The following is a 12,718-nucleotide window of genomic DNA, read 5'->3' on the forward strand; positions in this document are numbered from 1 at the left end:
AAATCTAATTAAACTTATACCTATTAAATAAAATACATACATAGATTTATAAAAAAAATTATATATATTTTATAACAACTTCAAATAAACATTTTTCAAGTAATAAAAGTTGTATATTATTTATGTTCATTATTACTTGTGATGTGCAAAATTAATAAATGCAGTCTGTTTATATCTTTTCATAACTTTTAGAGGTATCCAAAGTATGAAAATAATTTCTGAGGTATATAAAATACATTTAGAACACTGGGATAAAGGACATTTTTGTTAATATCAATACTTCAATAAAAATACACAACAATAGTATGTTAAAGGTAATTTCATATTGATGTTTAGTGCTAAATATTTGTTGCCAATCCAAGTTCAGGCAAAATTCAGTAATACACAGTACGGTGATTTCTCAGTACATAATGCAGAAAACAAGATAATTTTCTACATCCATTTTACTACATATTGGATTCATAATCAGGTAGAAATCATTTTTAATGCTGTGGGTTAGTCATACGGTGAGAGAATGTTTTTTATTTTCGGCTGAGCGGGGATAGCGTAATCTCAGAATTGAACTTTATTTTCCCTTGGCCTTGAGAGCGCTTATATATGCTTCGAGAGATTTCTGCACTTTGGGGTTTGATACAGTCGAAGCGAAAATTTCCAAGTCCATCTCACGTGTCGTTTCCAACTCCTCGAGAATCTTCCTCCTGAACACCATTTTACTGAGGCTCCTGGCCTGTGGGTTGATTTTACTAAAGCTCCCGATGAATTTCTCGGATCTGGCAATAGCGTCAGCTTTGTCAGTTGCTATTTCGTCTATCAAACCAATCTAAAATAATAAAATAGAAATTGTAATATCAGCAAATTATTAAACAGAAAGGCATACATTGAAGAAAATCTTCGTATTTTTCAATCTTGACTGTCATAATTTGGAAAATATTATGAAATTAATCCTTATCATCATTTTTTTAATAAACATTTGACAATTCGAAAAAATATAAAATATGAATTATATACATTTCATGGAATGCAGATGACGCATGAGAAGAAGCTCACTGTAAATGATATTTATTGCTGTTATATGGAAAAGGAAATGGAAGAAGAATGGTTAGGAAAAGAAGAATAGCAGCAATGGCTAGAGCACTTGGGGTTGCATAGCTATATCATAAAAGCTTGTGAATATACAACCCACTATATTAATAAGTAATAGGGAATTTCGTAATGAAAATTAGTTTAGCTGAATGAGACAATCTAAACATCTAATTTTACTCGCTTGCTTCTGATATGTAAAAAAAGTTTTTAATTAAAGATTTACTTAGCAAATACCACTATTTCTTAAAATCTACTTTGACACGTGTTTCGATGCGTTCCGCATCATTTTCAAACACTGTGAAATAGTGGTATTTACTAAGTAAAACTGTGATAAAAATGGATAGGCTTTATCATTTTTAATGCTGTGGGTTAGTCATACGGGGAGAGAATGATCACCATAGTAATTGTTTACTTTCGGCTGAACGAGGATAGCGTAATCTCAGAATAGAACTTTATTTTCCCTTAGAAATACCACAAAATTTACCACAGCGTGCCAAATCAATTTATGAAATTAAAAAAGGTTTTTATTGTCAATGGTTCATACCATTGACAGTTAACACAGCAGATATACGAAAGACTGCGTGAGTCATGTTAAAAGGATAGGCTAGTTCACATGGGTTAATAGTATTTTTAAAAAGAAAGAAGATATGAATGAGATAAAAATATCGTAGTCGTACAGGAGAAAGTGACCAACTACAAAAACGTAAAATGTTCAGGAGGGCCATTTAAGTCACTATTGCTTGGCAAGAAAATAAACACCAATGCAGTTAGTCATTTTTAACTAGTCAATATATTATACTTCCAAGTTTAAAATCCTTTGAGATTTTTTCAGGGCAATATTAAGCTAGTAAGATGTCAAATAGTCAATGATGACTTTTTGTAAAACAATGCACTTGGTCACTTTCTCCTGTATGACTACAATATGAATGAGATAAAAATATGTTTATAAACCTTGAGAGCCTCTTCCACTGGGAACAGGGTTCCCCTTGTGAGGGCCATCTCAGCGGTGCGGGAAGCAATGGTATTCTTCATGGTGTTCTGGAACCACGGAGGGGCCACAATACCCAGAGCAGTTTCGTTCAGACCGATGGTATACGGGCCTCCCACCATCACACGGTACTCGCAGGACATGGCCATCAGGCAGCCACCGGCGGGAGAGTGGCCCTGGATGTGGGGAAATATCCCATATTAATATCAAAGTGTTTTTACTTATTTATTTTTTTACAAAAATGTTAAAAATGTTAAACATATTGTGTAGTTGTAAATGGTGCTATGGTGGTGAAGGGTGGCATTGTTTGCATGCTGTGGTAGTGATTGTCCTGACGAAGAGACGTGTACGACTCGAAACCGGTAGACATAAAAATCTCGGTGAGTGGTTATATACTAATATTTTTAACATTTTTATAAAAAAACAAATACGTAAAAATGACTGACCACAAAGTGAATGCTTCAAATATTAATAATATTGAGAATATCAAAGTGTTTTGGTTTATTTTCGTGATTATTTGGACTAGTTATCAACATTTTAAATTTAAATTTTACTTTGTAAGTATTACTTTTTCTTCAAATCTATTGTGACAAAAGTTTTGATTATTCCGCATCATTTTCAAATACCATGTCGTTCATTTAGTGCAACAATGACGTAATTACACTTGGAAAAAAAAAACAAGTTTAATATGTAATAATGTGCGGAAAGACTATTAACATCGGGAGAAACATGAACAGAATTGATTTTTTGGTGAAATGCTGCGAGATGGCACGAGTGTCATTGTGGAATTGAAATGTCTGAATGGCATCTCCTGAAATATTTCTAAAAGTGTAATTACGCCATTGTTGCACCGAATGAGCGATATGTGAGGCTTAATTAAAGTCTAAATTTTAGAGCTGTGTTGGGACGTTGAAGGATGAAGAAGGGGTAAAAGTCCCATCTAGTCGCTGCAATTATCCCATGATATTATATTGCTATTTGTGTTATAATTTTTTTTCTATTGGAGATATGAATGTGACATGGGTAAGTCAAAGTCAAATAATTTATCAGATGGTCAATCTTATTAAAGATAAGATATCCCAGCAATAAAATTATTAGATAATGATTATTTTGTAATGTATAAAGGGAGGCTCACATTGATAGCTGCAGCAGTAGGGAATGAAGTACCGAAGAGTTTCAACCAGCAATCCTGAAGAGCACTCCAAAATGCCCGGACTCTTGTGGGGTCTGGTTTGTACATCTCCATGATGTCCAGTCCTCCGGAGAAAATTGTAGGAAGAGCCTGTTGACCCATATTTACAAACATAATTAGTTTCCTATCAACAGATACCCGTTAAACAGAAATAGGATTAAACTAAAGAGCTCTCTCTTTAACCGTAAATCTATCAATTGGCTCACTTTTTTAAAATTTCTGTATAATGATTAAAACAGTATTTGGTCAGGTTTTAACAGGAAGCAGTCTACTATAAAGTCGTTCAACCTAAAAATGTTGTTTTCTTAGAATGACAGTTCTATTATTAAAAAATGGATCTATTATTATTAAAAATGTCTGGTATATTGTAAATAAGTATTGTTATTGAGAAATCTTGTGAAAAGAAAACCTGAGGATTTTTTTCCTACTTTTTTAATAATAACCCAAAGGTAGGGTGGTTAATGCAAATTACCACAAGATGACAATAAATAAACACACAATGGTTTTGCCACAGTACGAAACAAAACTACAATAAATAGTATGGTAAACTCGAAGGACCTTTATTATGTACACATGGGACCGATGGTTTCGCCACAGTGCGAAATAAATTATTTGAGGACCATGTGACCTCAAACAATGGTCACCATGTGGTACCGACACGTACGTTCGAAATACAGGGAGAATCTTGTATTCTTCCTGTTAATATATAGCTCCATAACAATAAAAGAGGACGGTTCTAAACAAGCGAAATATGGTGATCGTTATTAGAGTCGTGAAATCCCCTCAAGTTAGTTTGATGATGTATCATCAGAACCTTCAAGACAAAGGGACGGCAATTCCGACAAATGCTAACCACAGCAGATGAAATAAAAGAACTGACCTCTTATTCTTGGTTTGTAGTTGATTCAGCACTGGAATCAACAAGATTTTCTCTTGATGATTGGTCCTGGTGATGGCACAATAAAACGGGTCGCAGAGCATTACAACTTACCCATCGCGAAGTATGGTAAAATCGCTACTATTGGTACTTTTGTTTTATTGGCGAACTCACACTTGAGGTCGTGCCAATTTTAAATGAAGTGTGAGCAAGTACCGATCAAACCATACGATGACAGTTAATGAAAGTTAACACACTTAATAATAAATGAAGATTAAAAAAATTATAATTGATCAAGGTTAACCAATACTTATTATTTTTTGACATCTCATCAAAGATGAAGAAGAATATGGAAGTCTGGGCATTTACGGGGCTTACGACCGTCATAGGCTGGTTTAAGTGATCACTTTACACACGTGTAACATTCACCAATTCTACCCATTATTGACAACCACACTACTCAAATTCTTGGAAGTTCTATATATATGAACCAATTTAGAAACCTTGTTCATGAATCACTAGAACTTCACTAGAGACATCTATTGGTGAGATGTAAAGAAACTTTTTACGAAGCAGAAACTCTTATATTAGTATGTGAGATCCGAAACCTGGATTATAATCACACACATGAGAAACGCCAGAAAATACCATTTTCATTTTTATTATTAAGCTTATAATTTGACCAGATAATTTATTTACAACATTTTGAGTGTGTCCAAATACTTGTTCACAAAATCTGGATTATCTCCAATTACAGGAGTTATTTTCATATTATTATTATTATTATTAAAAAAAAAATAAAAAAAATTAAAAATGAAAATAACTCCTGTAATTGGAGATAATCCAGATTTTGTGAACAAGTATTTGGACACACTCAAAATGTTGTTAACCAATACTTACCGATGTCAAAATCATTCCTTTAGATCTGTTATTAGTCAAATCATCGAGAGCTTTTCCAAGTTCTGTGAGAAGTTCGAGGTTTAGGCCGTTAACTGGAGCTCTCTGCATGGTGACAGTCGCTATTCCGGTTTTATCGTTCACTTTAACATCCACTAACGGGGCGCCGGAACTCATGGCTCTACCGCCCATCGGGGATAAAAAATTCATCTCCCTCGAAGCTAATTTAACTATCTGGCGAATAGACATCATTTTTGCTGTAAAAAAATATTACTGTTTTATATTCCTATATTTAAAACATGTCCGCCTCCGTAGTGTAATGGTCAGTACGCTGGGCTACCATACTGGAGTTCCCAGATTTGATTCCCAGGGGGGGTCAAAAAATATAAGTGATTTTTTAACTTTAATATTTATTCAATATTAGCTTGGACTGGTACCTTAAGCGGAGGGCCGACCACCTTTCTTTCATGTGTTAACAATGAAGATAACACTGCGTTTATATGATGTAGTGCCCTATGCACCATCAGGTGCGGATAAGGGTTAAAAAAATTAAAAACAAACACGTTCCAAAGTGAATTAGTTAGATATGTTTCATTTAGAGGTCTAATACTAATGTATGAGTTTACTATGTATTCGCGAAAATTTTAACTGTTTTCATATATCGCTCACTCCTTTCAAGAATGTCATAAATCAAAATTGGGAAATTTTTAATTGTGCATGTTTTCAGAATGCCCAGAAAATGTACTATATCCCAGCAAAAGAAACATATTTTTAACATAATATTTACCCGCTACAGGGCAGAAAGTGTTGTTTTTGCATTTTGAAGAAAAGGTGTTGTTTAATAATTTTTTTTAATGTACTAAATATTTTACAAATGGAGAAAAAACCTTTGGTTTTACCTAAAAAGATCTGTTGCACAGTAAAAAGTTCAATAAGTGGCTTGATATTTATTTTTAATACATTGTATTATATTTTTAAACTTTAAAAACGTTCTCCTGAAAAATCAAGTTTTTTGATTTATGACGTTCTTGAAAGGAGTGAGCGATATGTAATCCGTCCACTTCCATAGTGTAATGGTTAGCGTGTTTAGCTACTGTGCTGGAGGTCCCTGGACTGGTCCCTGTAGCGCAGGAGTGATCACCTTGCCTTTATGTAAGTAACAATTGAGATAACACTTTGTCAATACGATGCAGTGCTCTATGCACTATTGGGTGCGGCTAAGGGTTAGAAGAAGAATATATGTAACAAATGACTGTAATATGATTTCACAGTTTTTGGTATGATAAAAACAAGGTTCACAGAAATAATTTACGTATGATCACCTACGGTATGTACGTAACAGAATTTTAATATAATCGTGTTCATAACTAGTAGATTTTAATCTTTTCAATGAAGGATAGGCTTCTAGAAAAAATACTTTATTAATAAATCTACCTACCTTTTTTTCCGACTAGTAGTACAACCAGGAATGGGTAGAACTGGTAAAATTGGCTCGCTTATCTCAAGAATGAAATAAAATAAAATAATATCCAGCGAGAAAGCAAAGTCCAAACTTTTGACAAGTGTCAAATGAGACAAATCATAGACAATAGTAAAATATGTGAAGAGACTAAAAAATATTATTCAGGTTACTCGTCGCTCAAGAGGGGGAGGCAGAGAGGATTGAGAGCCAAGCTCCTTTCTCTTTATAGACTCGCTGCGTTTCTTCCACATTCATTTGGGTATATCCTCACACGTGAACGCTGATTGTTCCGACTTCTGACCTGATTGATTGATTGTTCTGACTTCATATAATGCTCTGATGAAAATATGTCGTGACATATTTATAAACTTATGTGATATTTCTAGTTAGATGTTGCCTATGTAAAAGGCGTATTTTATATTCAAGATTGTAATTTTTTCTATAATCACTACTTACTGAACAAGAAAAAAAAAATCAAAAAATCTTGGACCATATAAAACCGCTCTTAAGTCGGTACAGAAGATTTCTATATAAAATTATCGACGCCGGTTGTTTTTGACATTCAGTTTTTTGACACTATTTTAAAACATTTTGCTGTTAATATAGACACGAAGTTTGGCTTGTGTATATATTTCAAACTATTGTTAGCTTTGAAAAGAAGCCATAACGGTCTTAAAATGTCTTTGGAGCAAACAGCTTGCGACGGTGCGTATTAATATTCGGTGCAACGGTATTGAAAACATTTTGTTTATCTGGGAATATAATGTCTATCATATTTTTTTATTTTCAGATTTAAAGGCTTTCGAAAGGAGGCTGACTGAAGTTATATCATGTCTGCATCCAGCCACCATGAGATGGAGAAGTAAGCGACTATTATATTAAAGTTTACCTAACTTTGTGTAGTTATTCTTGGGCAAATGTACAGGCGTTGAAATGTGTACAGTGGTACTGTCCTGGCGATTATTTATGGAGCCAAAACAATGGTCCTAACCGTTCAGTATCCAACAAGTTGCAAAATGTGAAAAGTTTAATGTTATCCACGGAGATTGATTGTACAATGCTTGAATTGGGCAAAGAATCAAAGTAGCCGGGACAATTAAAATTGGGAAATGAAAATGGACATCAGACATGTAGCAAGGCAAAAGTTAACAGTTTGTGTCATGGAGACTGCAAACATGATGAAATCTTTGGGACAGTACCTACTGTAATATACTATACTGTATGTAATATACTATACTATAATAAACTTATTATCGTTAAAGAATAATATGGGAGTAAAATACTTCACATATAAAACGACTTTCATAAAATCTATTTCAAATTCTTTAAATAATCAATAGTTTTATTCATCATTTTTATTTATAAAATTCACTCGGATCACTACGGGTATGTATACTTTTGTAAATTTTGTAACATTTCTGCTAAAACCAGTGCAAAAAAGATTTGTTTCCTGGCAATTCCCGCTCCAAGTATTACATATGTGGAACAGGTATTATAAGCTATGGGGTAAAAGCAAATTGTTAGACTGCATAGAGTCTATGCTATGCCAGGTGTGACATAATTGGTATTTTACCATCTTGATAGTAATAAAACCTTTTGCGCTGGAAAGTTTTTTGGTATGTGCATACCGCCAATTTGATAAAATTCCGAGACTTATCACTGTTTAATTGTACTTATATGATTCCGGTTTAATTAAATTGAAAAGCAAATCGACCAATAGCCACTTATGGGATTGAGGCAAGAGCAGATACTTCTAGAACAAAATCTCGACTTCGAACCTCTGTGATGAAGACTCTCCGAACTAACCGGAAACACATTGCGAGACCGAGTAAGAAATACCGACATCGAGAGCATGTTTAAGATGGAGGATATCGTGAGGTGGGGACGACAACGAAGGCGATATTGGAATGATCATGTAAACAGAATGTCAGATGACAGACTTCCACGTATCGCCCTTCAAGGAATCCCTGAAAGACGCAGACCCCCAGGCAGACCTCCAAAAAGGTGGAAAGACAGCTGGGAGTCAACATCCCAAGAGCTACAAGCGAAGGGATAAACAGATTCTTAGGATCTAGAAAAAGAAGAAAAAAAAAAAAAAAAACATTGTATATTAAGACTACATTTTATTGACGCCATAGCGGCAGCACTTAAGTAGTACGGCAAACCATGAATATGGCGGCACTCCAGTGCTAAGAGTTAATTACCTATTATTCAATGCTTTATATCTCATGTCAGTAAGAATAGGTCAGGAAACAATTGAAGACTATGAAGAAGACACTGGTCTAGCAGTGGATGAATTTGACTCAAGAGAACTTTTGTTTATTATTTTTAGTTCTCTTAGGCGTGATATCTGTGTGCACGGCCATTGGGGCTTGGTACTGGTTGACCGACCCCCTGACTCCGATGGTTTCCCTCTCTCAGTCACTCTGGAATCACCCGTGCTTCACCATTACTTCTATCCTGCTTGGTAAATTCTTATTTTAACATATTAAGTTGACAGAAAGGTAATTGATGTTAAATTAACCACCAAGACCCAAATATTGAGCTAAACTTTTCGTTGGTATTGTAGATATCACTAGATTTGATACACTATTACCATATATTTTTCAAAGTGGCTGTATTTTTTACCTTATTTTATATAGGACTTATTAAGGTGTTTGGATAGTATGAAGATTTTTTTATTGATATCTCATGGTTGAAGAAAATGGAAATCTGGCCATTTACAGGTCTTATGACATGTGATTAGCTGGTTTAGTTGCTTATGCCCTTGAGGTACTAAGGGCGCTAAGTATGTCATTGTATCTGTGGGGATATTAAAGGCATTATGATAAAATATTAAAGACACACATACTTTAATATATTTTCAAAAAAAAAATATGCAAATTTAGACTAAAACATCACGTTAGCGCTTGTGCTTCAAATAATTCTATTGTTTTTTGTAAATTATTTATGTGACATGGTGAAAATAGGCGTCAGTAATAGATCCCGGGATACAGATTTGTATTAGCATTCCAGATAGGAAATACACTAATGAAATATGTACCTCACTATCTTCTTGAAATTTCGCCATGTCTTAATTCCCTGATTGCATTTTTTATTCCATGCTATCCTGTGTATTTCATATATCTGTTGATGTTAAGTAAAAGTATTATTTTACAGTTCTCCTCTTTCTATGTGGCATCCACAAAAGAGTAATTGCTCCGAGTATAATCACGGCAAGAACGCGTACAGTTCTCGCTGACTACAACATGTCATGTGATGACACTGGAAAGCTGATACTGAGGCCTCGACCGGCCACTAACACCTAGTAGAATTGACTACATATTAACCTGCATAATTATTTTTATTTTCTATGTAAATAATCACTTAATGTTTTTAAGTTTATTGTTTTTATTTATTACATGTTAAAAAAAAATTAATAAAATTCAAGACGCTTTTCATTTCAACAGTTATTTTAAAAAATCTTATATGTATATTGATGATATTGCACAACATTATCTTTATTATAATTACATGAAGACAACTTTGTCTTATGCTTCAAGTCTCAGACTAAAGTCACAAAATTAAATTTATATGTATTAATAATAATAATAAAACCCTTATCCGCACCCCAATGGTGCATAGGGCACTGCTTCATATAAACGCAGTGTTATCTTGATCGTTTACACATGAAGGAAAGGTGATCAGCCCTCCGCTTCAGGTACTTCAGAATAAATATTACAGTGAAAAAATCACTAATATTTATTTGACCCCCCTGGGAATCGAACCCGGGACCTCCAGAACGGTAGCCGAGCGTGCTGACCATTACACTACGGAGGCGGACCTTATATATATTTGGTGTATAAATAAGTTTCTGCCGTTTTCTATTAAAAAATAGGCATTTATTGTGATAGAATGGATTATCCATCGCTTACCCTACATTTTCCCACCTTTCTGGCAGGTCTGCCTTTATCTCTTGAGGCTATCTCTGAATCTACCTAATTTTTGGCATCTTCATAATATGATGTGTAGTGCTGCTCAGTCAAGCCATGTCCCATCTATCGGAACAAGTAGTCTAAAAGGGCAATGTCCGGTGAATACGGCGGGTGGGATAAAACATCCAAAAAGAAATAAAGCAACACATTTTTTGGAATAACTTGGTGTATTTAAATAAAATTAATGTTACATTAATGTCATTAAACATGGGTAAAACTTCTAACAAATCAATATAGAATATGAGCATCGTTGCCGCCCACAAAACAATACCATCGAAGGTAAAAGTTATATAAAAATGTTTCTCGATAAAAAGTGTAAAAATACTTGCGAAAAAATGCACGATTATTATTCAAAATACTCGCTAGTTTATTTTACTTAGTATGAATAGATGTTTGTGTAAGGAGATAAGCAAAAAGTCTCAACCGTTATCGCCTTATCTCGTTAAGTAAGGAAAATAGATTAGAAACTATTTAGCATTTAGATTGTACATTATTAATTATTCACCAAAATTATCCTTCATGTCATGGTTTAGATATTTAAGATAAATTTCTATTAAAAAACTTAATTTACTACGGTTGAGAACTTTTCAAAAATCCTTAATATTTACTATTGTAATGTGTATGAGTGAGTGTACATTGAAAGCTTTTATAATATTACTTGCTTCAAATAGGATCGGTTGATGCACTACAGAGATATAAATAACATCTCAAATTACAGTTTCTATAAACATAATAAAACACTAAGGAGTTAACATTACATTTAAGTGTCCTTTATAGTTCGAGTTACATAATTCTTATACTAGAGGTTAGTATAAGTGACTGCTTGCTTAGTGGGAATATTCATAGGTATAATAAAGTACTAGAGTAGGTAAACAATAAAGACATTTTACTTTTCTTCAGTAAATTAGTCATTATTTTTTTCGACTTCCTGGAGTGAAAAATTTTGCACTGGAGCCAGAATTATAATATTTTCCGATTGAATACTTGATAATCATAAAAAAGTATATTTCTAACAAATTGTTTTTCTCATAGTACATAAGTGTTGATTAATGCAATGTTTGATAATTTTAATGTAAATACATACTAAATTTAATAGTAATAACATAATATCTTGCAAGGAAGATAAGGTGAAAAATTCTATGAGATGGACTAATATAATTCGCTATAATATGCATTAGGGTTATATTTTGCTACAGGGTTCCATCAAAATGCAACTATTAACTATGGGTAGCGATTGAGCATTAATTAATTTATATAAGTGGACATGGTGTAGATATAAAAATGGTATTACATACAACAATGGTAAATTTAATTCCTATAAACATGAACACAGAGGGACTGTTTTAAAATACTTATCAAAGTTTGGAGTCAACATGACAAAAATGCTACAACTATAAGTTTATATTAAACCGAGTGCGGAAAGAACTGATATAATCACATATTAGATCTGTTTGGTTTAAATTCAACCAATAACAATATAAAAATAATAATTAACAATAATGCTTTAATCAATTTTTTTTTAAATTTTGCTAAGTAAAATTGGCTTTTCACCTCTCTTCTTTTATGTCGGCTTATAAACGCAAAACACTAGTTTGAATGAGTAAATATTAATAGGAAAACCCCCTTTCAGCCTTGTCAAGATGGACTGAAAAACATTGAATTAAATTTCAAATAATATATTTTATACAATATTTTATAAAAAAATAAAACTAATGTAAAATTTTAATGGTTAGAAATGGAAACTCGATACTAAAAATATAAATTTAAAAATAAATTTAAAATTCAGGTAGGTAACCAATATATCAGTCAGGGTACTTTGGTGTTTATGACGTTTAACTAATTCTTATAAAATGATAAAAAAGAAAGTTAAAATAAAGATTTTTATTTATTTAAACATATGTGGAATGTTGTAATGTAGAAAAAAATAATATACATATCATAAATATTTTGTTTCAACAAGTTTCTCTTTCAAAGCATATTTTAATTTAATTTTAATATTCATCTTCCAGCCAGGTGTCATTTAAACCATTCTCTAGTTTAATTGTGCACTTGTAAAACTACCAGTCAAGCTAATCTAGCTAGTAAGTAAATATTCTGTTAACACACAAACTTGTGGATAATTTCTCTAAATAAAAATTGGCAGTGAACATATTATTACAAAAATATGACTGGGATGGAAATTGACAACAGTAATTTCTTAAAATTTTAAGTTTTGAGCAATCCGATACAAAAATGATTGTACACG

The 12,718-nt window shown here is 32.9% G+C and overlaps 2 protein-coding genes across 2 annotated transcripts; one reads left to right on the forward strand and one right to left on the reverse strand.

The window, feature by feature from the left end:
• Positions 1-57: 57 nt before the first annotated feature.
• LOC148304739 (enoyl-CoA delta isomerase 1, mitochondrial-like) lies at positions 58-6,597 on the reverse strand. The gene is made up of 5 exons (XM_088267879.1): positions 6,478-6,597; positions 5,041-5,295; positions 3,207-3,353; positions 2,035-2,247; positions 58-820 (listed from the first exon to the last, which is right to left on the reverse strand). Exons 2-5 carry the CDS (start codon positions 5,287-5,289, stop codon positions 566-568), a joined length of 864 nt encoding a protein of 287 aa, XP_088124005.1. The 5' UTR covers positions 5,290-5,295; positions 6,478-6,597; the 3' UTR covers positions 58-565.
• A 392-nt stretch (positions 6,598-6,989) lies between these two features.
• Positions 6,990-9,923, forward strand: Cnep1r2 (CTD nuclear envelope phosphatase 1 regulatory subunit 2). Its single transcript, XM_088267847.1, has 4 exons — positions 6,990-7,204; positions 7,290-7,361; positions 8,832-8,966; positions 9,659-9,923. The coding sequence occupies exons 1-4, from the start codon at positions 7,177-7,179 to the stop codon at positions 9,805-9,807; spliced, it is 384 nt and encodes a 127-aa protein (XP_088123973.1). The 5' UTR covers positions 6,990-7,176; the 3' UTR covers positions 9,808-9,923.
• The last annotated feature ends 2,795 nt before the right edge of the window (positions 9,924-12,718 follow it).

This window comes from Brachycentrus maculatus, unplaced genomic scaffold, assembly GCF_059751285.1.
Source record: "Brachycentrus maculatus isolate JH-2025_06_01 unplaced genomic scaffold, ASM5975128v1 h1tg000306l, whole genome shotgun sequence".
Lineage (NCBI taxonomy): Eukaryota > Metazoa > Arthropoda > Insecta > Trichoptera > Brachycentridae > Brachycentrus > Brachycentrus maculatus.